The 27,955-nt window shown below is 40.3% G+C and overlaps 2 protein-coding genes across 2 annotated transcripts in view; one reads left to right on the top strand and one right to left on the bottom strand.

Annotated features, from left to right (window-relative positions):
• The window catches only part of ASB3 (ankyrin repeat and SOCS box containing 3), a 126,797-nt gene that overhangs the window by 86,079 nt on the left and 12,763 nt on the right, over positions 1-27,955 (bottom strand).
• CHAC2 (ChaC glutathione specific gamma-glutamylcyclotransferase 2) lies at positions 149-27,915 on the top strand. Its single transcript, XM_074949407.1, has 3 exons — positions 149-406; positions 19,650-19,685; positions 27,288-27,915. The coding sequence occupies exons 1-3, from the start codon at positions 272-274 to the stop codon at positions 27,669-27,671; spliced, it is 555 nt and encodes a 184-aa protein (XP_074805508.1). The 5' UTR covers positions 149-271; the 3' UTR covers positions 27,672-27,915.

Here is a 27,955-nt window from a genome sequence, read left to right as displayed (position 1 = left end):
ACCAACCGGGCTGCCAGTGGCGTGGCCGCTGCCCGTGACCTCAGCCCCAGGAGCGAGCGGGGGTCGCCCGCCCGCGCCGGGGCAGGGCTGGGACACCGGCAGGGGAGAGGCGCCCGGGGGCCCCAGGCACTACAAGCCCCATGGTGCTTTGCCAGGCGGCGCTGTGCGACACGCCGCGCTCCGGGGCCGCTCTGCCCTTAGTCTGGGGGAAGCGCAGCAGAGACCGGCAGGGGCGGCTGCCGGCCGGCGGGACGTAGGCAGGGCGAGAACCATGTGGGTGTTCGGTTACGGCTCCCTCATCTGGAAGGTGGATTTCCCCTACGAGGAAAAGATGGTCGGGTACATCACGGGCTACAGCAGGAGGTTCTGGCAGGGCAGCACCGACCACCGCGGGGTGCCGGGCAAGGTGAGCGCTGGGCGCAGGGAGCGTGTCCTGCCGGTGCCCCGACCGGGGAGGGAAGCACCCACCACCCGCCCGCAGGGGGCAGGAGAGGGGAAGTGCCGGTGGCAGCTGCTGTTCGCCCTCCCCGTTCCAGATATGTAATCTGCTGCGGAGGGGGGAACGCGATGCTGACCAGCGGCCCATCCAAAGCAGGGAGCTCTGAGCTGACCCCCGTGAGTTTATACAGAAATTAACCCAGATCCCAGCGCTGAACCCCTCCACATACCCCCAATACAGGTACGGGCCGCTCTTCAGCTCCCCACCATATACACAGATCCCTAACCTTCGCCTCCCCTCCTCCCAACGATCCCTAACCTTCGCCTCCCCTCCTCCCAACCATCCCTAGGTTCAGTTCAGGCACTCTCCCCCATACACACACACTATTCCTCCATGCAATCCCCCCCAACACGCACCCACATACCCCCAGCAGATTCCCCCCCCCCTCCCCCAGGCACACAGGTCCTCCTCACACACACCCCAAGTCCTCTCTGCACCAAAGGACACTTCCACAGTTCGACTATTCTCTCATGTACAAGCAGGTCCCATTCACACACCCAATCAAACTCCTCTCTCACACAGGTCCCATCTCCATTCCACTACATGCTCACATAATTTCAAAACTTCATAGGTTTTAAAATATTCTCTAAAGGTAAATACAAAGTAACCCTCTACTTTTCCCCTGCCTTCTGAATACATCATATTTAATATGAATTTCACATATATAGCTTTGCAGTCCTCCACCCCTACATCAAAACAAACCACCACCCCTTATACCCTCCTACATCATCTTCATAATCAAAGTTACTGGGTAATCTTTTGCACTATCAGCTGGAGAATCACACTAGTCTGAACATTTTGTACCTACTAGTAGTTACATGTAACAACTAATAGCTTTCTGTTAGACACTAACAGAACAAATAACATCTCTATTCCTCCCTCCCCCCGTTTATTTTGTGTATTTGTCAGCATTCTGTGCAGTTAGTTTCACCCTTTCCCCCGATAGTCATTAAGGCCCCAATCTAACAAAAGCTGACCTGCTGGGTATACCCTATGCAGAGCAACAACACTGAACACAATGGAGGTCTGCTTTGGCACAGGGGGGCAGAAACAGCTTGCAAGATAGAGGCCTCACGGTTCAATATTGGCAACATTTACAAGTGAGTAGTTAGTTGTGTGCTTAAGTCCTTTTGATTTAATGGAACTTCTCACAGAATCACTCAGGTGTTTGCATATTTAGTTCCTCAGTCAGTTTCAACCTTGCTAAAAAGATCCTTATATAATCTGAAACAGGAGTTGAAACTCTTTATTTTTAAAGGTTTCAGAGTAGCAGCCGTGTTAGTCTGTATCCACAAAAATAAAAGGAGTACTTGTGGCACCTTAGAGACTAACAAATTTATTTGAGCATAAGCTTTCGTGAGCTACAGCTCATTTCATCGGATGCATGCAGTAGAAAATACAGTGGGGAGATTTTATATACACAAAAAGAAAAAAGAAAAGGAGTACTTGTGGCACCTTAGAGACTAACCAGTTTATTTGAGCATGAGCTTTCGTGAGCTACAGCTCACTTCATCGGATGCATAGCATATCGTGGAAACTGCAGAAGACATTATATACACACAGAGACCATGAAACAAAACTTCCTCCCACCCCACTGTCCTGCTGCTAACAGCTTATCTAAAGTGATCATCAAGTGATCATCAAGGAAGGCCATTTCCAGCACAAATCAAGGTTTTCTCACTCTTCCCCCCCCCCACACACACACACACACAGACACACCTACAAACTCACTCTCCTGCTGGTAATAGCCCATCCCTCTTTGAAACCTCTCTTTATAATGCGCATGATAATCAAGGTGGGTCATTTCCAGCACTAATCCAGGTTTTCTCACCACCCCCCCCCACACACACACACACCCACACCCTCCAAAAACCACACACACAAACTCACTCTCCTGCTGGCAATAGCTCATCTTACAATGTGCACAGCAATAATCCAAGTTTAACCAGAACGTCTTGCGGGGGGGGGGGGGGGGTTTGTAGGAAAAAAACAAGGGGAGATAGGCTACCTTGCATAATGACTTAGCCACTCCCAGTCTCTATTCAAGCCCAAATTAATAGTATCCAATTTGCAAATGAATTCCAATTCAGCAGTTTCTTGCTGGAAATGACCCACCTTGATTATCATGCGCATTATAAAGAGAGGTTTCAAAGAGGGATGGGCTATTACCAGCAGGAGAGTGAGTTTGTAGGTGTGTCTGTGGGGGGGGGGGGGGGGGGGAGAGTGAGAAAACCTTGATTTGTGCTGGAAATGGCCTTCCTTGATGATCACTTGATGATCACTTTAGATAAGCTGTTAGCAGCAGGACAGTGGGGTGGGAGGAAGTTTTGTTTCATGGTCTCTGTGTGTATATAATGTCTTCTGCAGTTTCCACGATATGCTATGCATCCGATGAAGTGAGCTGTAGCTCACGAAAGCTCATGCTCAAATAAACTGGTTAGTCTCTAAGGTGCCACAAGTACTCCTTTTCTTTTTACGAATACAGACTAACACGGCTGTTACTCTGAAACCTGTCTTTATATACACAGAGAACATGAAACAATGGGGGTTACCATACACACTGTAACAAGAGTGATCAGGTAAGGTGAGCTATTACCAGCAGGAGAGAAAAAAAACCTTTTGTAGTGATAATCAAGGTGGGCCATTTCCAGCAGTTGACAAGAACGTGTGAGGAGGGGGGGGGGAGAATAAACATGGGGAAATAGTTTTACTTTGTGTAATGACATATCCACTCCCAGTCTTTATTCAAGCCTAAGTTAATTGTGTCCAGTTTGCAAATTAATTCCAATTCAGTGGTCTCTCGTTGGAGTCTGTTTTTGAAGTTTTTTTGTTGAAGAATTGCCACTTTTAGGTCTGTAATCGAGTGACCAAGGAGACTGAAGTGTTCTCCGACTGGTTTTTGAATGTTATAATTCTTGACGTCTAATTTGTGTCCATTTATTCTTTTACGTAGAGACTGTCCAGTTTGGCCAATGTACATGGCAGAGGGGCATTGCTGGCACATGATTGCATATATCACATTGGTAGACGTGCAGGTGAACGAGCCTCTGATCGTGTGGCTGATGTGATCAGGTCCTATGATGGTGCCCCCTGAATAGATATGTGGACACAGTTGGCAACGGGCTTTGTTGCAAGGATAGTTTCCTGGGTTAGTGGTTCTGTTGTGTGGTGTGTGGTTGCTGGTGAGTATTTGTTTCAGGTTGGGGGACTGTCTGTAAGCAAGGACTGGCCTGTCTCCCAAGATCTGTGAGAGTGATGGGTCATCCTTCAGGATAGGTTGTAGATCCTTGATGATGCGTTGGAGAGGTTTTACTTGGGGGCTGAAGGTGATGGCTAGTGGCGTTCTGTTATTTTCTTTGTTGGGCCTGTCCTGTAGTAGGTAACTTCTGGATACTCTTCTGGCTCTGTCAGTCTGTTTCTTCACTTCAGCAGGTGGGTATTGTAGTTGTAAGAACGCTTGATAGAGATCTTGTAGGTGTTTGTCTCTGTCTGGGGAGTTTATTTCCCCCCCCCACCCCCACCCCCACCCCCACACTGTTCCTCACACGTTCTTGTCAACTGCAAGAAATGGCCCACCTTGATTATCACTACAAAAGGTTTTTTTTCTCTCCTGCTGGTAATAGCTCACCTTACCTGATCAGTCTTGTTACAGTGTGTATGGTAACACCCATTGTTTCATGTTCTCTGTGTATATAAAATCTCCCCACTGTATTTTCTATTGCATGCATCCGATGAAATGAGCTGTAGCTCATGAAAGCTTATGCTCAAATAAATTTGTTAGTCTCTAAGGTGCCACAAGTCCTCCTTTTCTTTTTAAAGGAATGTTTTTAAAAGAATTTCAGAATATATTAAAATAATGCTTTAAAAAACTGGAATTTTTTTTAAATTGCTTAATTTCAAAAAATTGAGTTGGCAGCATCTCTTTAAAGAAGGAAGGAGGTCAGGGAGCAGTGTAATAAATGTACAAGCTCTATATTTTGTTAGTCTATTGAAATACAAAAGTAAACTTTTGAAAAGTAAAATGGGTTCACTCTTATGGCATTGTTCAAAGAAGTACAGTATTCTTTTATTTGTGTAATTGGTGAATAATTGCCAAGAACAGCTTCAATATTCATATGGTTAAAAGTACAGTGTTATGATCTTCTGCATAGCTAGACATTTTAAATTATTGGTTCTGATTTTGTATTAGAGAAATCTTGTGCTACAGTAAGAGTCAGACCTCAGAAATCCCAAAACCATACCAGCTATGTCAGGGCTTTGGAGACATACACATGACTTCCAAAGAACTCAGCATATGCAAACTTCCAAAACTAGAAAATGCCCCTATATTTCCAATACAATACTTAGGGCTTGTCTACACTTAAGCCCAGCTGCACCACTGTAGCACTTATTGAAGACACTACCTACACTGACTGGAGAGCTTCTCCCACTAGCGTAGATACTCTGCTTCCCCGAGAGGGATAGCTATGTCGACGGGAGAAGCCTTCCCCCCATCGATGTAGTGCTATCTGCACCAGGGAGTTAAGGTTGGTATAACTGTGTTGCTCAGGGGCGTGGATTAGTTATACCAACATAAATTGGTAGTGTAGAGCAAGCCTCAGATCTTGTAGTGCTAGTTTTGTAACCTCCCAAACTAAATCCATTCTGCTGCTTTCAACTGAAGTTCATTTCTCACCTCAAGCACTGATGCAATTACCTGGAATTACTGATCCAAAATACTATATACCAATACTATTTCTCATTTGGCATGAAATAAGTAAATTGATCTTTCCTTGATCCACTTCTAAGGGCTTGTCTACACTACCGTACGGGGTCAATCTAAGATACACAATTTCAGCTACGTGAGTAGCATAGCTGAAGTTGACGTACTTAGATCTACTTACCGCGGTGTCTTCACTGCGGTAAGTCGACAGCTGACGCTCTCTCGTCAGCTCCGCTTGCGCTCCTCGTTCTGGTGGAGTACCAGAGTTGACAGGAGAGCACTCAGAGGTCCATTTATCACGTCTAGTATCCAGCGGTAGTGTAGACAAGCCCTAAATCTGAGTAGTATCAGAGTAGCTGAAGGACTTCACAATGTGAAAAGAGCTTCTAAATAAAGTTGGCAAAGCTCCAAAATTAATATTTTCCTGTTACATACGGATTCAATTACACTGGCTCACCACTTGTGTAAACCATCCCATTACCATCACCACTGCCATCACTATTCCCTGGAGGAACCTACGTTCTATATAATTTTAACAACACACTAAAATTCAGTGTATTTTTTATATTAAAGGATTAGTGCTCGGAGGCCCCAATTAGGACCAGGGCCTCACCATCCTGGGCATTGTACAAACATACTCTTAAGACAGTTCCTGCCCCTTGGAGCTTATAGTCTAAGATCACTATCTGCAACTGCCTCAGTACAGATGGACTCCTTTGTGCCTATGTGGAGCCTCACTGACTTTGGTGGCATCCATCTACAGTTCCAGGAACTGGGTATAAGTAGGGACAAGATGCAACAAGAACAAAATGGAGAAGGGAAAAGAAGACCAGGATGATAGTACCAAGTTTGAGACAAATACATTTGAATTTGGTCTGTTTATATAATTAAGTTTATCGTAAGCCAACATAGAGACCAATACAAGTTGATTATTATCAACATTATTTGTTATATGGTGGTAACACCCAAAGATCCCCGAGGAGAATGAGGTCCCATTGTGTTGGGCACTGTGCTACCATGTAGGGAGAAACTTATTTTAACTTATTTTAAGGTAGAAGTGCAAGGAAATAGTTTAAGTGATCGATTAAAATGGGAGTACCTAGAGGAGGCTGATGTTATTAATTTTTATTGTGTTTAAACTGATCCTTTCAGTACTTTTTCAAAACTTAAGAAAACCTGTCTACCTTGCACACACAACCAAATACATCCTAAGAATAAGTCATGCCTTCTGCTTCAAAATACTCTAGTTTCCTTTCATAAGTATTAGGAAGTGACCATTTCAGGTGTGACTTCCAACTTATGATTGTATGATGCCAACAATGTACTAGGTGCTAACTGTTCCTTGTAGTTCAGAGACTCTTACTGCCTTAAAGTCATTTTTTTGTAGCTAAATCGTAGACTTTCACATTATAGGACATCTTTTAAGCAATGCAAGACTTCTAAGATAGCAATGGCAGCAGGAATAACCAAAAAGAGTTAATTTCAGTAGTTGAAACAAATCCCAAACGATAATGTGCGTCTAGCAAAATAGCCAGGAGAAAATAAATCTCATTTTTGTTGAATCTTAAAGGGGGGGAAGTATGAATCTATAAATAGGACGCTAAAGCAAAGCGGAGATGTGCGCAACCTACTTCATTCTGTGTGGGCTTTATCATTTTTAGCCTGTTGATAAAACTAAAAGAGGAGAGATTTTATCCTATTTTTTTAATCTGGTATTTAAAAAAAACCCCACAGGATTATGAAGTTAAAAACAATTTCCAGTTGTAAGCATCCTTTCCAATTTCCTGTGGACAGGTGTATTTTTCAAGTGACAGGAAGGAGCATAATATAGTTTTACTGCATTTTGAAATCCTGCATCGCTCTCACTGCACAAGAGCTATCACCCTTATATAATTCTAAATAGCTCAACAAATGCTAAGGAAACAATAGGTTACAGAAACATCCAGCAAATTAGGGGAATGACAGTGATGGGACAGGGCTATGTTATTTACAGTTGCATATGTGGCTAATTAGTTAGTCATCAGAAATACTTAACTGATCATTAACATACTGGACGTGGTATATGAAAATGGGCCAAATATTCAAGTTTCCCTAATTTATGAAAGAAAAATGGTAAATGCTAATTTTATTTAATTAAAATACACTTTTCTGTTGTTCACTGAGGTTTTTCCCCCCAAAGCGGTCACCTCATTTACACATCATTGGCAACTCCAAGCTAAAACTGGAGACTGACTTAGAAAGAGAGCAGCTCTAGTGAAGACGTAAGAATTATACTAATTGAAAAAGGAAATGCTGCATTTTCAAAAGGAGGATGCATAGGTTCATGCAACCATGGATCAGTAATAATTAATTTATACAAAATTTTTATGTCTCAGATTTTTTATTTTATTTTATTTTATTTTTTAACACCAAGACAATCCTATCATTGGATCAAAATAATGATCCATATTTTATTTCTGAAGAGCTTTTTCAGATTATTAGGACCCTTATCAACCCAGGATGAACTTCTGGAATGCCAATAAAGACCTACAAACGGATTGACAGGAAACATCAAGTACAATCTTCCCTGCATTTGCTGGAAGACCTCTTAGGCCTGGTCTACATAGAGGTTTTGTATCCATATAACTATAGGTTATGGGTGTAATTCTTTACTGGAATAGTTATACTGGTACACCTCCAATAATGTGGATGCACTTTTAGTGGTATAAATGTGCCTTTTACTGATATGGCTTTATTCGCCTTCCTGTACTGGAATAAGCCATACCAGTATAAAGATTGTCATATCAGTATAACTGTGTCCATGCTACTGGGTTTGTACTTCTTTAATTTTACCAACATAATGAAATTGCTGAAACTTTTGTGTTTAGCACTCACAGTTTTGTTAATGCTCATGCAGCTGAACTGATGCTAACACAGGTGGAATTTTCTGTAAAAATTCCCACATATAGAGACACAAGCATTTTCCAGGGCAGACAAGATCTAAATTTTTAATGTAAAACCACACAGAGAAAAACCCTTTTGGACCTCCTTTATACACCATAAAGCAGCAAAATCAGCACATGCCCAATTTCTTTGTTTTGCAGGGCAACTTTAAAGAAGTCATAGCTGTAATTTACTTTGGACTAGATTGTGCCCTGATCATGGTTGTGCAGAGGAGTGTGCAAAGTGGGTTCTAGTGGGTGTGCATGAAGAATCCTATAAAAGGGCTGAGGCAGATTCCTCTCTCAGTTGTGTTTTCCTGCACAAAAAGGGAGCACCAGGGAACTGTTCCTTAGAGGAGAGTCTCTGAGACACCATGCCTCCTACGACTACTCCTGGGGAAAAGCAGATTACACACTGACCCCGGCTCAAGGCTGGATCTAGAAGCATAATCTAACCCTAAATGAGCTGGTGCTTTAAAGAAAAAAATTAGTTAAGAATGTAAAGTCAATCTGGATTTTGTTTTAACTCTGAATTTCTTTGATTGTTAGCTTGTCAGATTGATGACACTGTAGTCTGTGGTTTATTATAAAACTGAGCTAATACACAATATACATTATCTAGGTTTTATAAGTTTTGAAGTTTTATCACTTGCAACCAGCAACCAACTACACGAATGTATCACAGTGCCCTCTGTGTGACTTTATTATTATTCTGAAAGCCACTCTGCTGCTAATACAGGATGTTATAACTTTATTTTTAACATGCACTAAGCAGATGCAGAGTCAGGTGTCCCTTATACTGGGTCCAGTTTATCTGTGGCCAGTGGGAGCTGCGGGCAGCCGTGCCTGCAGACGGTCAATGTAAACACTGTCTCGCAGCCCACTAGTGGAGTACACTGATGGGCCGCAGGTTGCCCACCACTGAATTAAAATCCAAGGAATTACACCAGGAACAAATTTATTCACTGTGTGTAAATTTCAAGTGAAACCCATCCTTCAACACTATTATTCCATTTCAAATTATAGCAGTGAAATACTAGCCTACAAGTTGAAAAACCTACTGAAAATACTTGCTGCTACAACATTCCATAGTCAGTACAATAAAGAACACATAATGAGCATTTTTATGTACAACAATGACTGCAAGCTTTTTTGTACAAAACTCGGCTTAACATAATGATGACCTTGTATTCATACTTTAACTGCTCAACTTACCTTATTGTAATAATGTAGTTAAACACTAGTTAAAAATGCAATGCTTGCTATTACTGCCATAATATATAGTATGTAGGATGCTATATTAGAAAGATATTCCTTAACACTGCACATGAAGGCAAATTTTAAAATGTAAATTATTATTACCACCTTCTTGCAAAACACATTGCATTAAGTATACTAGCTCCATTACATTTTAAGATGCTGATTTGATTAGTCTGAGAGTCTCAAATGAGAGTGGCCAGTACATTAGCAGGCATTAATGTGATGTTCACTGACATTTGATTGAGTACTTCTGCACCAGAAAACAAGACAGTGGTTTGCTAACTCATATCCTTCCCCAGAAAGAGAGAGATGAATGTATAATTTTTTTTGTGAAAACAGAAATGTCAGTTATTTGTGTAAAATTCAGAAAACACAAAGTTATGAAAAATAGTATCTTGCAGCAATTTACATGGCACTCTTCAAAGCAATTAAAACATGTTCCCTGTCACTGAAAAATAGTTCACGTGTGGGGATTACTGATGAAGAAAAGAGTGATTGTTGGAAGAGGTGGGTTTGGAGGAGCAAACTAGTTAGGAAGACATTTGAAGTATAAGAGGCAGTGTAGCTGGAAGTATGCAGTCAAGCTGGAAAAAAGGAGATGAAGGAAGCTGTAGGGGTGAAAGGAGGGTAAAAGAATTTAGGGCCTTGCAGAGGAGTTAACATCTTTTTTTTCTGGGGAATTACTGAATCCTCAAACACAGTGTGTGTTATACTTTTGCAATGCATCAACAATTTGTAAACTATTTCCCCCTGTAGACACACTCTAAAAGTTATTTTATAAGCCATATTCACGTAAAAGTATATATATTTTAAGTTCATAGGGTTATAAATATTAAGTATGGTCACTGTGGCTTATCGCTGGAATCCTTGGAATGGCTTTATAACCTGGTAACACAATCGGACACTTAATTATCGTGCATGTTGAAGACTAGGATAGACAGAAACACAGCTGCTTTCCGAGACACCTCCTCAGACTTCTGTGCCTCAGCTGCTTCACGGCCTGTCTTTCATGAGAAGAGACAAAATTCAATGCTACTAATAGTTCAAATACCATGCTTTGGATATACTTCCTATACTATGGTGGAACATGAAATAACTTCTTTCTCCATGCCTTTGTTGAAGACCACAGAAATTACACTAAGCATCTTTAACAATAAATATTATCTAGGGGTTGAAAGTGCAAGCTTGGGAGTCCAGGGTTCTACTTCTAGTTCTGCCACACTTGCTGTTTTCTTTGTGCCTCAGTTTTCTTATCTGTAAAATTCTCATGTTCCAGAGGGTGTGATTATCTGGCGGACTGTCTTCATGGACTGCACGGTGTTCTCATATTTGCAATGCATATGTGATACAAGAATTCAGTATGCCAACTAAAGTGTGTGGGATTAAGCACCATCAAAGGTCTACAGACAAATGTCATCTTTTCCACTGATCAAATACTCCATTTGACTTTTGGTCCATAAACATTCGAAAATTATAGAGATGCATATTATGCAGCACTATTGTGGCACTATGGCACCTTTTGTGTTGTGCCTGATTGGGACTGGTCAACCAGTTGTTGGGCAGCTAACCAAACATATGGGTGAAAAGTAGAAGGTAGTTTGGGGGCAGGATTCCCATCAAGGAATGTCAGAGTGTCCATCTTTCGGGAGTTTGCATGCATGTAATTGAAGATTGTGGCAAAATTCAGACCTAGGTTAAATGCTCCAACTTACTCTGCTCTACAGAATACAAAAAGACCAGGATCTGACTTAACAGTTGGCATGTGGAGGAAGAGAATCCAACATCTTGTTTTTTAATTTAAAAAAAAATTATCAGAAGTGATAATTTGCTCCCATTCTGTCTAATCCCTCTCCATAACTATTCTTTTGTTGGGACTCCTCCCTTTGGTATCTGCTCCCCCACTCTATATCATCTTTTACTATTCATCTTCCCTGTAATCCTCATGGCGTGTTTCAGCCCATCTTCACTCTTCTTTTGGCTCCCCTATCCCATTTTGCCAGCCAAATAATATTTACTTGTAAATGTTCGCAGTTACTTTAAAATTATAGTGAATCCCACTTGCTGAGTAGCACTGTGGGGGAGATCAACACAAATAAAGTGGAAAAAAGCTGTTCATCAGATTGCCAAGTACTCTTAACATCCTGTGCTAAAAGTGCTGTATCGGAGTCTGGATTTTTCACACTCAGAGATCGGCTGCTAATAATACATCAAGTCTGCTCTACTTTGAGTTTACAACCAGGGCCTGAATGGAGTTCATTGTAGGATCAGGGCATAAGTTCATAAAAACATTTTGGACATAAATTTGACAAATTATAAACAAAGAAGGATACTGTTTATCATTACTTTTAGCAAATTAGATTTTTTTTAAAGGACCAGCCAGTTAAAGAGCAAAGCATAAAGAGTGATTCTGAGACCATTACACTTCATATAGAAAGAGACACACCCCAATCCTGCAAGAGAATCATGTGTGTGATACAGCATGGCCAGAGGGCAGCAGGAGAGTGTTAGAAAAGAGAAGTTTGGAGGAGTTGAAGCAGAGGGGATTGGGGTTGGAGCAGAGAGCAGTTTGGAGGGAAGCAGAGGAGAGTTTGGAGAAGTGCTGCGGTGGGCTAAGAAGACCAAGACCCTAGGTAAAGGGACACCTGGTTTGTGCAGAGGGAGGGCAGGAAGCCCCACAAGCTGAAGGGCAGAAGAGGGAAGTAGTCCAGGGGAAGGAACCACTAGTTCAAGCGGTTTACCGCTATCCCTAGGGCCCCTGGGCTGGGACCCAGAGTAGAGGGCGGGCCTGGATCCCTCCCTCTCCACTCCCCTCCTCTAGGACACTAGTGGGGCAGTTAATACCCCAGTTCAGGGGCGAGAAACAGTGCCCTGAACCCTCCCCAAGAAAAGAAAGCGCAAGACCCATCAATTTGCCATATGTGATTGGGTCCCTACCTGGGCAGAACCTCATTTGTCAATGGGACGCCACACAATTCTTTTGACAAGACTGAGGTCCAAAGTTCTTATTTATTTTTCAAAAATGGTTGTTTTACATGCACTGACTCATCTATAAAACATGTATATTTAACAGTGAATATTTAAAGGGACATCAACATCATCACACTTTGCAAATGGTTTACTATTACAAGCCACACCTGTCACTACAACTGAAAGATCAGAGTATATTTTTCCTCAATTTGGTAGTTTTATTGTATGCATTTGACATCTTGTCAGCTTTTGTTTATTCTGTATGGTCACTTAGTTTTGTCCATTCCCCCTACTGTATGGTTCTTTCAGTGATAAGAGAGAGAAACAAATGATGGCTGAGCCTTAATTGTCAAGGTGAGTCAGGCAAAGGTCTGGTATCTGGAATTTATTTTTTTTTCTTTTAATTAACTACACATGATGATGTCCTTTTTAAAGAAACAGTTTTTAAGTTGTTAATGCTCTCACAAATTGCTATCATGCTTTTAACATTGAGGAGAGTTTAGAAAAGGTGGATTTGGAGAAACTCCTAAATTATCACACATTTCCTTATAAGCAGTTTTGTTGTGGCTATGTTGGTCCCAGGATATTTGAAAGACAAGGTGGGTGAGGTAATCTCTCTTATTGGACCAACTTCTGTTGGAAAGAGAGAAGCTTACACAGAGCTCTTCTTCAGGTCTGGGAAATGTACTCAAGAGTGTCCCTGCTCAATACAAGATGGGACAAATTACTTTAGCAATAAGTAGTTAACACCTATTTCAAGGGACCATTCAAGGTGAAGAGACACTGAATATAAACACTGTTGTAATAAGCCATAAATCCAATCTCTAACCCACTAACTCCCCCTCCCCATCTTTTCTTTTCTGACTTTCCCTCCTATGACTGGAGAGGTGATAACTGGCAGGGTGGATTTGATTTAAATCACTAGTCAGGAAGACTCGATTTAATCATGGTTTTCTACATAAAAGTGCATTCTTGTTGGTTGTTATAACCTTAATACATATTCTTCACAACTCAGAGATAGATGTAGGTTTCATTTTTAGAAGGTACACACTATACATTTTTTAAACAGTGATTTATTTTGAAAAATTTTCAGATTTGTTTTACAGCTATATCAGAAAATGATTGTTTGGTTATTTCATTTACCAAAGGTAATTGAAGCAGATATTTATGAAGTCATTGAGAGGTTGAACTACACCTCTACCCCGATATAATGCTGTCCTGGGGAGCCAAAAGATCTTACTGTTTTATAGGTGAAACCGCCTTATATCGAACTTACCTTGATCCACCGGAGCGCACAGCCTTCCCTCCCTCACGCCCTCCCCCCCCCCCGAGCGCTGCTTTACCGTGTTATATCCAAATTCGTGTTATATCAGGTCACGTTATATCGGGGTTGAGGTGTATCTCCAATTCAACAGGTTAATCATTAATATTTGGAGGATTTTCTTACCATGCTGTATTAGGAGCAGAACATGACCAGACAGACATTTAAATTGTTTTATTTAACTAAAACAACATTAAGTATTCCGGATTTTTTTCTTCAACAGCAAACAAACATATGTCTCTCGCTTCTCACATTTATCTCCAAACTTCTTCTCCTTGTCCAGATCTATTCCGCCCCCAACAATCTTCTATTCTTTGAACTTTTCGAAACTGCACTTTTAGAGAGAGATAAGGGATTGACTCTGTGTACACAAATTTGCAGAGGGACAATAGAGTTGAGGTCAGTTATTTCTCCCCTCTATATATTTATTTTAAAACATTTTTGCTGTTAACAAGCATGTTACCTCTGGAGACACAAATCCATAGTCTGAGAACTGCAAAACTAAGCATCTCTGATGGTATTTTCTAGACTGAGCACTGAGTCCCCTTGGGTAGATAGAAAGATTAACCTAAATAATCTATACAGAAGCCTGTGGAACCCCATAAGATTGGGTCCCTAATCCATGAACTATTGGAACTCATTTACAAAACTTTTTCTTAAACATTACATGAATATATTGTCTCATACTTTAGAATTTATAATCCCGATTCCATGATATCTTTGAGCTATAATGTATCTTAATTAAAACTATCTTTAGATAGGTTTTTTCCTCAAAGCATTTTATCAAAAAAAATCATTGATTTTTATCCACCCTGGTAACTAGCCGCTTCACTGCAGACCTCACTGTTGTCATCCATGTCTCATGTCACTTCCAGGCCAAGGACTGCTATGCGTGGGATTACCCTTCAAATTTACCCGGAAACTCCAGCTAGTGCAGAACATGGCTGCACACCTGGAGTGAGGTGGGCTCAAACATATGGACTTTAGTATCTGCACTGGAATTTCTTTTAGAAGTGAAGAGGCCCTTAAAGCTATGAATGGCTTAGAATCTGGTTATGAAAGGCCATCTCCAAACTATACCCTGTTGCAGCCATTAAGATCAGCTGGGAGATTCCTGTGTCCTGGAGATTTACTCCCTAGGAGCAGTGCCAGAACTTTCTCAGTTGAAGGAACCCGACTCTGAAGTTCACTCTTTAAGTTTGCCCTCGTCTAGTAAGCCTCAGGGCACAACACAAGACATTTACATATATTGTTTCTGATTCTTTTTATAGTAAAAGCTGTTTTATCCATCATGTTGGGGGAACTGGGGTGCCAGTAAGTGAAAAATGCCAGTTAACAAAGAGGGAGGGAATTTGGGTGCAGGAGGGGGCTCAGGATAAATGGGAGCTGCAGGGGCGGCACCTGCGGGCGGAGGTAGTGCGCAGAGCCTCCTGCTGCGCCTCCGCCTTCGAGCAGCCAGGACACATTGCCGCTTGCAGGGAGCCGCCCGAGGTGAGCACCCCCTGGATCTGGCACCCCGAGTCCCCTAACCCCCTGCCCCAAGCCTCCTCCCACACTCTGAACCCCTTGTGGCCATTCATCTGCCTAGGAGCAGCAGGGACATGTCACTGCTTCCGGGAAGCCACGTGGAGCCAGGTAGGGAGCTTGCCGGCCCCACGTCAACTGGACTATAAACCAGACTTTCTATGATGATTAGAAATGCTGGTTTATAGAGTTTTCCGGTTGGTACAGGGACGGATAACAGCTTCTACTGTAACTTCCCTATTTCTGACTGATGATTGTTTACATCAATATAGGGAGTAAATATTTAATGCGGTCAGTCATGGGTAGTTTTATGTAAGATAGGCACTCTACGCAACAATTAAAACATTCTGCACCTCCTGTAGATAAACTCATTCCTCTGCCATCACTTTCCTATCTGAAGAGTGCGCATCAGCATGAGTGGGCATGCATTTTAGTACCTGTTTCCATTTATGCTTCTCTGCCAAAGCTTAATAAACTGACATACTCAAAGCACTACTGCATGGACTAAAGAAGAGGTTCCAGTTTGCTATTTGTCTATCTTGATAAATCCACAAAGCAACATATATGGAAACTGAGGTGCTGAAACATGTGATCACTCAGGTATACAAAAAAAGGAAATGAGATAAGCTGTTGGATAGGAAAAAACGGAAAAGAATACAAACTAGATACAGGTTTCAGAGTAGCAACCGTGTTAGTCTGTATTCACAAAAAGAAAAGGAGGACTTGTGGCACCTTAGAAACTAACAAATTTATTTGAGCATAAGCTTTCGTGAGCTACAGCTCACTTCATCGGATGCACCTAGATACAGTTAGGAATACAGAAGAGCTAACTGTTTCCCATCCAAAATTTAATCTACCAGTTATTTAAAAAAAAAAAAAAAACACTTTACGTAACAGAAAACCCAATTTTTTTTTAAATACATATGAATAAAGCAAAACTTCCAGAATTATTTTTAGACAGACATATGAATAATCCCTCAGAGAAAAAAAGTCTTATATAGTCATACCTATATGAAAAATGGCAAACCTTGGGTTCATACAGATTGTTAATATGCATTTGAAAGAAATTGATAGGCCCCCTCATGTGTTTAATGTGGCATTAAAAGGGTAGTTAAAAAACATCCCTCTGTATGAAAGTATGCAATAGCTGTCATTCCCAAGCTTGGAAGGGAACCAGTAGCATGCCCATCACATAGGCCAATTTTCTTTATTCAACTAGCAAGTAAAGATCTTAGTCTGTTTGCTTATACACTTTTGCTAAATCAGAAATTGCTAAACAATGGGACAGATTCTTCCACTCTTACTCATGTTGAATAGTGCGTTATACCTTCAGAAGTCCTTGTGATTCCTACAAGAGACCTAAGGCACTCCATAGAGCGAGTGAGTGGCAGAATCTGGCCCTAACATTACTGGGACACATGAGCATAAAACTGTTACAGATTGACCACCAAGAAGTACGAAAACACTGTATTGAAAACAGTAGAATGTCCAGAATCTAAGAGACATCTGGCCACAGTTATGTATCCCAAAGTCCATCTACCCACCTGGGGTTAGTAAAAGTTAAAAATTTAGAACAAAACATACAGGGAATTTAGCTCTTTACTGTCTCTTATAATCCTACACAAAGAAATTTATAATCTGAACTCAAGAATAGGTAGTTTAAAAAAATATGAGAGGAGTAGATTTTAAAAAACTCTCAGCTTTTGAAGATATACAAAATATATAGATTTTGAATTACATTTGTTTTTAATTTTTGTATAACAGTCCTCTACCATTTTTTCAATATTTGCAGATTAAACTACATAGTTCAGCATTCTCAGATTGAATAGGCCTAAAGAAAATGCACAAAATCTAAACTCAGCTTTGGGAAAAGTATGACCTAGAAAAATAAGCTCTCATACAGACAGAATTTTAAATGTAACAGACCCTGTACACAAGTATACTTTTAGGAAAAGAATGAGAGAGAAAGGCAGACAGCAGAACTCAGGAGAAATAATAGAAAATATTTTTGTAAGACTATTTGTACAACATAACTTACTTGTTGTTTAATACAAAACCTGATGTGGGTTTTTTATTTGTATCAGCTGCATCTTAAAACAGTGAAAATAAAAATATATCTAATACCTCCACTGACATGGGGGCGGGGAATTAGGTTTCCCCACCTCCAATATCTGGGGTGCCCACTCATTCAAAAAATATTAACAGAAGAAACTCAACAAATAAAAGATATGCTAGTCAAATATCCTTTTGTTATTTTACTGGGGCTACCATTACATATCACTGAAATCAGCTACCACTCATTGATGAATTATTGTTTGGTGGCACCCTTAATGAAAGTCCTCTAATTCCTGAGATTTCAGAAGTAATGGAAAACTTGATCCACTAGACAAACAAGAAGAGAAAATGACGATAATACTGAGAAGTCTAGCTTCTGTTTGTTTGGATAGAAAGCATTCACTGCTACCAAACTGAAGCATTGACACAACTTTGAGTATTAAACACTTTGAATGAGGACTTGAAGTAGAAGAGATTTTTGAGGTTCTCAATCATCATGGTAGAAGTGGACTACTGTCAGATATACTTAGATGAGAGAAAAAGGAAAGCCCAACGTTTGGACTAGGTTACCCAAAAGATTCAAATACGTGAAAGTAATGGATTGAAGCAGAAGTGAATGCGACTAATGAATATTGTAAAAAAGAGTCACATGGCACATTGCCAAAAAGAAAGTCAAACTAGGAGGAAGGAAGGAATGGGCCTGATTGTTTCTTGCTTTTGTCTAACTCCAGAGTGTGATGGTGTTAAATGGGAACAGCTTTTTAGTACTACAGTATTAAAAAAATACAGTAAATTAAAGTCTTCCCCAGAACAGAAAGCAAAGCAAAGCAATCAGAGTTGAGATATTACAGTACACACAAAAAGTAACATCAACATTTTCTGAGTGAGAATCAAGGACTTGCTAGGCTCTTTACATGTTCAAAGTCTGAGCACTATATTATATGTAAATGTACTGGTACAGGAGCAAAGTTATATACTTTTCAGTTCTACTAATTTTCTCTATAAGAATTAATGTTTTACCCCCTTTCACAATATTCACTCAGAAGAACAGGTCAGAGCTCATCCCTGTGGAGTTAAATTTTATTTTAGGGCCAACTTACAACAAAGAAACTCTACTCCTAGATGGACGTGCGAGTCCCCATTGACTTCAATGAAATAAAGATGTGTCTGTCTAAAAACCTGCACCCTCTAAAGAGAGGCACTGTCAGATAAAGGCTGGAGTTTAAGTATAATGTCTTAAACTGATATTAATGCAAAAACTCCAATAGAGATTGGTTATCCTTATCCTCTCCCGAGATAAGAACTCCTCTGGTATAATAAACCATTTAGGCCAAAATCTGCTTTCAGATGTATGTCACAGCTCCCATGAACATCAGCAGGAATGACAGGTGTTTAAGTGAATGTAGAATTTGGCCCCATCATTCACGCTTACTGGGAATATCAAACTCACTCTTCATCTTTATAGTCTACCATTGAATTTAAAGTTTTAACTTATTTTGTGTCTTTTCCCCCTGGACTGTTTGGTAACTGAAGGGGCAAATGCAAGTGAAAAATCTGAAAATGTTAGAAAACAGGATGTGATTAACAAAAACACAAACATGCATTAAATCCTTTATGAGGCAGTAGTGAGTGATTTCAGCACCAAAGGGTATGTACTTCATTGCAATCTCATGTACCCAGAACGTGTTCTTATTGGGACATGCTTGGTTGGTTTTTTGTTTTTGTTTGTTTGTTGCTGGAAAATGGTAAGATGATTAAAAACAAGCAGAAATCAACAATAGAAAATTTTCATAAACCAGTTCATTTAATTCTTTATACCACAGTTAAGTAATTTTTTGGCATAAACCCTTATTGAAAATTGATGTATGGGAAAGGAATTATTTATTAGTTTCTCACAGACTTGAGCTGGCAACTTATATAAATTCAGACTAAAATCTAAGAGGCTGAAAATGTCTTACATACACAATTTTTTGGAAAAGCAGTAAGAGCGTAATTCTACATCAGTGAAGTCAAGATTGCCATTGTCTTCTAAATGGCAGCAGGAGTTGCTCTACACAGTACACTCAAAAGTAAGGAGCTCAAAATTGTTTGTCTACACTATCCTTAACTTTATTTCTGTGTTCCTACCACCTCCACTTAAAAGCTAAAGTTTTATTTACCACCAATTAACTCCCATATTGTTTTCTAATACAGATCACTTCAGTGTGTGTGTGTGTGTGTGTGTGTGTGTACACACACACACACACATACACATGCTAGAGCCGCAATCGTCTAAAGGGATAGACTTCAATGAGATTCTTTGTTTGGTTCTCTATTTAAAAAAAAAAAACTGTTCACTTTTGCTAATGATTTGACAAAAAAAGCTTTTCACTGAACTAGCAATATTTATTTTCATTTTAGCCTGGAAGAGTTGTGACTCTTGTTGAAGATCCTGAGGTATGGTACTCCTTTTTTGTACATAATATTTATTCTAAGCATATAGAATGTCCTACTGCATTCAGAACTTAAGGGCTCTATGAATCTGCATTTTCTTATCTTTAGTGTGTAGATAAATAACTTGATTAATTTTTCTTGCTTTCAAAACATTCTTAAAATCCAAATGTTATATAAAATGGTGCATATAATGGCTTTCAACTGATCTAGTTTAGCTAGTTAGTCTAAAAGCAACTAGAAGTGCTTTGGCTTCATGATTATAGAAGGCAGAGTTTTAAGCATCTTCCTGAATACCCAAATTAACTGCCTTGTTTAAACAAACAGAGTTTTGCTACTGTCAAATTTATACAACCTGGAAGCTATTACCAGTTTGAGACAGTGTTCTGATGGAACATCCTATAAGATAGCTTCCCTAAAATACAATCTGGCCTGTGTCAAGATTAAGCCACAGTAACTCTTGCTTAAACTCTTTGATTCAAAGATGAACTGATGAATATTGTGAGCTTAAACAAAAGCTCCTTTTTGGGAATGGTTAGAGGCCTGATTCTGCTAGTCTTACTACAGATGGGCAAGCCCTTTTTCCATGAAAAGTCCCATTGAAATATTTGCAGAGTAAAACACATGGAAGAATGGCAGAATTGGGCCTTAAATCTGTCCATGTAAAAGAAAATCTACATTTTTTTTCTGATTTATAAAATAGCAAAAAGTGTTTTTTTATTTTGGGGGAGATAAGGGAGGGGGTTTGCCTAGATATCTGGTCTGGTCAGATTTTGACAAGGAAACATGCTTTTACATGCAACTACTTTACTATGGCCTAGTCTGATAGTTCTTGCTCACCATTAGTCATCCCACTGAAGGACTCCTATGACTCCCAGTCGGACTACCCACATGAGCTATGGCAACAGGACTGTGCTCTTATATAGCACGACTAGATTTATTTAGCCTCTTTTAGCATGTCATCTTTATAATGTGTATAGTTCATATAGTTGGTTTCTGTGCATTCAAGCCATTTGTGTTAACTGCAATATGAAACCATATTAATCATTTGAGTGTTATTCGTTTGTCCTTTCACACACATGACCTTAATGCAAACTGTCTAGCCTGGATCATTCTCAGACTTATACAGTGCATGAATTATGAATCTGGGTGTTCTAAGGGTAGGCTGTGTTTCCTTCTCTCTCTTCCAGATTTAAATTTAAGGCAGGAGTCCTTTTATACAACCCATTCCTGCAGGATACTGAGTGTCCTCATCTCCCACTGATATCAACCAAACTAGATCAGCACATCACAGGATCAGGCCCTTAGTTTGGAACTAATTGGCGTGACATGGAGTTAGAGGCAATTCTCAACTGATGCACTGTGCTGTCATTGTGGCCCTCGGTTGAAAAGAACTGGGTAGAGTAAATGCTATTTCATAATTAAAAAGTTCTAACACCACATCAAGTCTTGTGCGGTCATATCCTCTCCCATCCTTTTCTTGAAGCAATACATCATCTTGTAATCAAACAATGTAATAGGACAATATTATGAGACAACACAAAATAAAGTTCATTGCAGAGGTGCAGAGCATATTGTCCCCCTGTAGTAGGTTCACTTAGGAGCCAACATGCCTAGAGAGTAGGCCACGGCTCAACAGCACACAAAGTCCTTGTGGGGCCTTGCTGGGCAATCTCAGGGACTGGCGGCCAAGTTATAGCCCATCCTTCTTCAGGTTCCCCCAGTCAGACCAGGGGAGCAAGGCAGGGGACAAGGACCTGGGCCCTCCCTCTCCACCAAGTTCAGGCCCAAGTGGGAATACATGAGGAGTATCTCAGTCCCCTCTAGGGAGATGGTCCAGGGGAAGCTGGTCTGGGGTATTTCCTACCTCCCCTATTCTCTCCTCAGTTTGGGGTGAGGTCACAGCACTCTGAGCAACTTTCGATTGGAAGGGAAGCAAACAGTCAGTTATTCATATAATCAGTAGGGGTTTCCCAACTCTCTTCCCAATGTCCAAGGATTCCCCTTGGTGGGGGGGGGGGGAGAAAGGGGGGAAAGGTCTAGCCTCTTGGGCCTTACCGACAGTCCAAGCCTTCCCCTGTGGATTCCTCTGTCCCAGAAGAGGAACTGGCTAAAGAGGAACTGGCTTCCTTCCTGCAGGCAGCCTCTTCACTCTGCCCCTGCTTGACTGCAAGAGTCCCCTTTTAAGCAGATCCTCCATTTGGAGCATTCTCTGCAGCTCTTGAGGGGCAGGACCTTTTTGGGCTAGTACTGCTCCGTCACTCTCTCACAGATAGTGAGGGACCTATAAACCCACCACCTCCCCAGTTGTGTAACTCTACTGTTCATTTCCTCTCTCGGGGGTAGAATTTTACATTTATTAGTAACATCCCCCATCCTAAATATGCAAATAAGCTTCCACGCAAGAAAACGTGAATCTCTGCAGGATGCAGAGGTGCATGGGTGTTTAAGTTCAGCCATTCAGAACACCTCCATAAGCACGAAGAGTCCTGCATTAAGCTGTACCTAGCATGAATCATTCCTGCTTGAAGTCTGACAGAGGCTTCACCATTGTGAACCATCTGGAAGTGACCATCAAAGGTCTACAGACAATTTTAAAACCATTTTAGTCTATCAAAAGACCTATGAATAGGGGATGATCTTGCATACACTTTTTTGCAGTTGTTATATGACAACTCTTTGGTTTTGTTTCAAGATACCCAAATCAGAGCAATGGTCTTAGAACGGGAACAAAATCTCAAAAGATGATTTAAATAATAGTTAGTTTGCCAAACTTTTCCTCTCATCTAACAGCTCTCTTCAGCCTAAAATTGTTTGTGGTTGCTGACCCACTAAAGCTTCCTGAGCCTCCCAAGCTATGTAAACCCAAAGGCTGCTCCTTTTTCAATAAGGATTTCCCTCTGATATGATAATGCAGGTTTTGGCTTTAGCACTGCTGCCGGAAAAATATGGCTCCAGGGAAGAATTGAATATGCAGATGGGGATTGTGGGTAAGGCCCAAGAGGCTAGATGGGGATGGAGATGGCAGGCAGACTCTTACCTAGCTTCCTGATAAATGTCAGTCAGTCATGAAGGAAACATTAGAGGAGTCAAAGCAATGCTCAATTAGGGAGGGGAAACAAGGGTCCAAACTTAAGGTTTTCCACAAACCCAAATAGAAATCAGTGTGCAGAGGAAGAAATAGCAAGAGTCACCACTCCTCTTATTAGGCAAGTAATCTGGGTAAGTAAAAAAACAACAGTCCACTGGTAAATTCCCTCAGACATCCTGCATTTTCATTTATTTTAGATTGGGGAGGAAGGAGGATTCTCAAGTACAACTGAATTTGGAACAGAGAGGACACTAAGCTAGTGAACAGTGGTGTGAGAAGAGGCAGGGAGCTCATTTAAATACATTCCTTGCAAAGAGCTGAGGTAGTTTTCATTTTTAGGTTGTACATGCTTAGCCTAGTTGTCACAGTTGGGCTAGGGTGAGCATGGTGTGTAGCCAGTGTACATAATGTGCAGGGGCTTGGGCACCTTGAAGGGAGTTTGTCTAAACAGGGCTCATGCCTGACATAACAGTGAAGATTCACTGTACTTTTAATTATTATTCAGCAAGGCAAAATACTTGTAACATTGACATTTCCCTGAAATGGTAGCAATGAATAGAGGTAAATGTAACCGTAATCATAAACTTCAACTGTTTTTGTAGCTGACAAAACAAGCACAATGCAGTACAGTGTCTGTCAATGTGACTTTCTGTATCTTTCTGGTAAGTTTTTTTTCACACTACAGTACTGTTGGATACCATTATGTTATACACACACTCACCCATATAAGCAAAGAATGGTTATATTTGTTCTTGCTGTATTTGTATTGTTAAACCAACTTATTTGTGATTGCAGGAGTCCCAGAGCAAACCATCAGATTTTTTTTTTTAATCTTGATTTTTTGATACAACCTTAAGTTGTTTTGAGACTATCAACTGATTCAATAGTTGGTTTGTTTATAATTAAATTGAGCTCAAATGGCTGAAACAAGAGTGAAGAGGTAACTTTAATTTGAAAATGCTGTTTTGGAGAACTGCTTTAACTCTCTCCCTTTGTAGTTCATTGAAAATTATTTTAAAAAGGGAAAATAATCAGGGGTAGGAGCTAGAATGCTTCCCTTGAAACCGTCATATTGCTTCCTCCTTTTGACATCTGAACCAATGCTCCTCTAAATCCAATACCAAACCCATGAACTGTTTTGCCCATAACAGTTGTATAACATCCTTGTTTCTGCAACAAGACTTATTCTCATTGTTTTAGCATCAGTATGAATAAGCAGTAGAGGTAACCCACAGCTCAAGAGGAGACGTGCATGTAGAAGCAAACAGAAACTTCTCTTGCAACCAAAAACTCTTAGAGCTTATCCACATATGAAAACAATCTGGGGAGAGGTGTGGGTTACTGGTACCGACATACCCATTTGAAGTAGTATTGGCCCAAGATAAAACTACTACATCTGAAAGGGATAAAACAGAAAACAGCAGTTTCTTCTGGTTCATCATGGACTGCATGGTTGAACAAGATGCAGTCCCAGGGGAAGGAAATAAAACACAGTTCATTATGATAAGTAACTGTCACATATGTAAAAAGAAAAAAGAAAAGGAGTACTTGTGGCACCTTAGAGACTAACCAGTTTATTTGAGCATGAGCTTTCGTGAGCTACAGCTCACTTCATCGGATGCATGCTATGCATCCGATGAAGTGAGCTGTAGCTCACGAAAGCTCATGCTCAAATAAACTGGTTAGTCTCTAAGGTGCCACAAGTACTCCTTTTCTTTTTTCTTTTTACGAATACAGACTAACACGGCTGTTACTCTGAAACCTGTCACATATGTGTAGTAGTTGCTTTTTTTAACTCAAGTATTTTTAATATTTTGTTGTACACAATATGGTCAAACAACTGAAAAATAAGTAACTTCTAGGGGCTGAAATCCCCCAAAATAGCTTGAAGCAGCGGCCAATTTAGAATGATACATAAATTTATTACTTTGTTTTGTAGTCAATTCAGTGCCAACGATATTTATACCAACTTCATGTTAACAAATGGATTGCTCTTGCATTGTCCTATGAAGGGCAAGTTAAATTTGAGGCTATTTCTGAATTAATTCAAAAACAAGTAACTTCCTTCTAGTAAGAAACAATATAGTTGCCTTAATGGGTATCCTAGAAATCACCATTTCTTTTTTCTGCCTACTGGAAACTTGCAGGAGAAAACAGATGGACAGGGAATGTAACAAAAAATTAAGGCCTCATCTAAAAATCACTGCTAAGCACTGGTGGCATGGTCACTGTAGGTATACAGATTTCACTGGGCTAAGTCACTAGGATTTCTCTTCTTGTTTGAAAATATATAAGGGAGGGAAAGATTACCATCTCTAAGCCAAACTAAAATTAAAGTTCTGGGAATTGTAGCTTTGAAGACAAACCATTAGGGTGGGACAGAAAACAAGAATTCTGTTTTGTGAAGAACTGAGGATTCAAACTTGTTTTTGTTTCTCATTGGAACAAATCCTAGGCCTTTCAAAAAAAAAAAAATTGCAAAAAGAGAGGGAGACCACCCTAAAATAACTAAGAGCCTAGTGATTAGTGCACTCACTTGGGATGAGGGAGACCCAAGTTCAAGTACCTACATTGCCTGATTCAAACCAGGGACTTGAACTTGAGTCTCCCATACCCCAGGTGAGTGCCCTAAGCATGAAATTGTTGGCTGTTCTGGGCTCAGGTTTCTGTCTTTGGCCAGAAATTACACCCTGGACCTGCGCAACCTTCAGGTTTTGTTTGGTTTTTAAAGAGATTCATTAAAACCATAACTTCTAGTGAAAATGTATCAGTATTTTCTGACCAAAAAACATTTCCTCTGAAAATTCCTACCTAGCTCTGACACATGGCTAAACATCCAGATTCTTAAGATGTTTTAATGCCATTTCTGTTAACAGTGTTGTTGGGTGCTCTGATATTATAGGGTTTAGTTCTGAGAAGAGTACCCCTGGGGGAATTCTGCACCAAAAATTTTTAAAAAATGCTGCACACAGTATTTTCAAATTCTGCAAAATTCTGCATTTTTTTTGGTCAAAATAACAATATAATCACACCAGTTTCAATTATTTTTGATCATTTATTTCAAAATACCTGTCAGCAAATATGTCTGTAACAATACAGACAAAAAAAGATTCAGAAGTGTTTTTTTGACAAATAGATTCTTTACTAGGCATATTAATACAGAACTCTAAGTAATAATTCATTTAAACTACAATACAGAACCATATTTCCCACACACTGTAGAAGCAGTGCAAAGGCTGGGGGGAGCCAGGGGTAATGGAGAAGCTGAGGGAGAGGGAAATAATTGCGGGGAAGGAGCCTGGATGTGAACTTGGAAGGTTGTTGGATGTGGGTGGGAGAAGTATGGAACAGGTTTGGGGTTGTTGGGTTTTTTTGTGCCGGGGGGGGGGGAGGGGGGGCAACTGTTAGGGAGCTTCCCCCGTGGAGACCCTAGCCTCTCCCATTCAATCAGACACAGGTCCCTCCTCCTCCACTCAGACACCCTATCCCCATGTGCATCTGTGCCCTACTCAGATACCCCATCCCTATGTGGCTCTACACCCCCCTCCCCATCACCATGTGGCCCTGTGCCTCTACTCCCATTCAGCCCCTGCCACAGTCTGTCCTCCCTGACTAGCCCTTATGAGTCCCTGTCTGACCCCCCAGCACCCCACACTGTCTGCCTCCCCATAGTCCCTGTCTCCTGACCTGGCCCTATAGGTGCTGTGAAGAAGGCTCTCTTTCTTCCCTACTGGCTGGGAGCTGCTGCTGCAGTCTCTCACCACAGCACCCTCTCGTGGGCAAAAGGTGGAACTGCAGCAACTTTTCAGCAGATGCTTTTTTCTGTGCAAAAAATTAAAAATGTGTGGCTCATTAATTATGTGCGTGCACAGTGACGCAGAATTTCCCCAGTAGCAGAAAATAAAGCCAAAACTTTAAGATAGCCTTCTCTCTTTCAATTCTACACACTGGTGGTACATATAAATTAAAACACAAATCCTTTAAAATATAGGTATCAGAATAAAGCAATATTCAAAGTTTTAGAAATGAAGACTGACCTACCTAAAAGGAATAATCTAGTGAAAATTACTTTTAAATCTACCTCTCCATCTAAGGAATTTATTTTTAATCTATTTGTGTGAGATTGTGAAAACTCATTTTGTATTCCCTCTGCTGATGCTTTAGCAAATATTATTTAAGAGAAATGAACCTGCGTGTTTAGTGCTCTAAATTCAGATGCAACAACTAGACAACGTTAGCAGAAATAAATTGCACCAAATTTCTTTTATTTCTAAAACTAAGCCCAATATCCGTAATAGGATGCAGAAAGAATTTGGCATAATTAACGTCAACTGAGAGTTCTTAAACAAGAACCACCATTTTGATTTCAGCTCTTTTCCTAAATAAAGGACGGAGAGGACGAAGGGGGAAAACTATTTGTAGAAAGGGCTCTACCAAAAAAATGTGTTTTAAATTAAGTTTATTGCTAGTATCCCTTCAGTGTTTAGATTTACCTTTCTGGTTGTGTTCTTCAACAGGGTTGTGTATGGGGTGTTGCTTACAGATTGCCCGCAGGACAAGAAGTTGAAGTAAAGGCATACCTCGACTTCAGAGAGAAAGGAGGCTACAGGACTACAACTGTCATTTTCTATCCAAAAGATCCCTCAGTAAAACCATTTAATGTGTTGTTATATATTGGAACTTGTGATAATCCTAACTACCTTGGTCCAGCACCCCTAGAAGACATTGCTGAACAGATTTTTAATGCAGTTGGTCCTAGTGGAAGAAACACGGAATACTTGTTTGAACTTGCCAATTCCATCAGGAATCTTGTACCAGAAGATGTGGATGAGCATCTCTTCTCTCTAGAGAAACTAGTAAAGGAACTCTTGGAAAGAAACCAAAACCTCAACTGCATATAAAAATCATTTAATAGTTTCAAATAAGCTTCTCCTTTCATCTTCAGAATTACGGTTTCATTGCACAACGGGTATATGATTTGGAGGCATGTTTATCTGTACTATGCTATCTTATTTATTTTAATGTTGCATTCAAGACACTGTAGTTAAGGGTCACTAGAAGATTCCATTGTAAAACCATATTTTCAGGAGTTTATAACAATGGGGGGCAGAAGCATTTCAGGTTTGAATTTGGTATACAAGATTTTAGCCAAAGAGCATATTTTTCTTTTTCAAAATTTGAAGAA

This window comes from Natator depressus, chromosome 3 (genome assembly GCF_965152275.1).
Source record: "Natator depressus isolate rNatDep1 chromosome 3, rNatDep2.hap1, whole genome shotgun sequence".
In the NCBI taxonomy this organism is placed as follows: domain Eukaryota; kingdom Metazoa; phylum Chordata; order Testudines; family Cheloniidae; genus Natator; species Natator depressus.
This window is presented reverse-complemented; position numbering and strand designations above follow the sequence as displayed.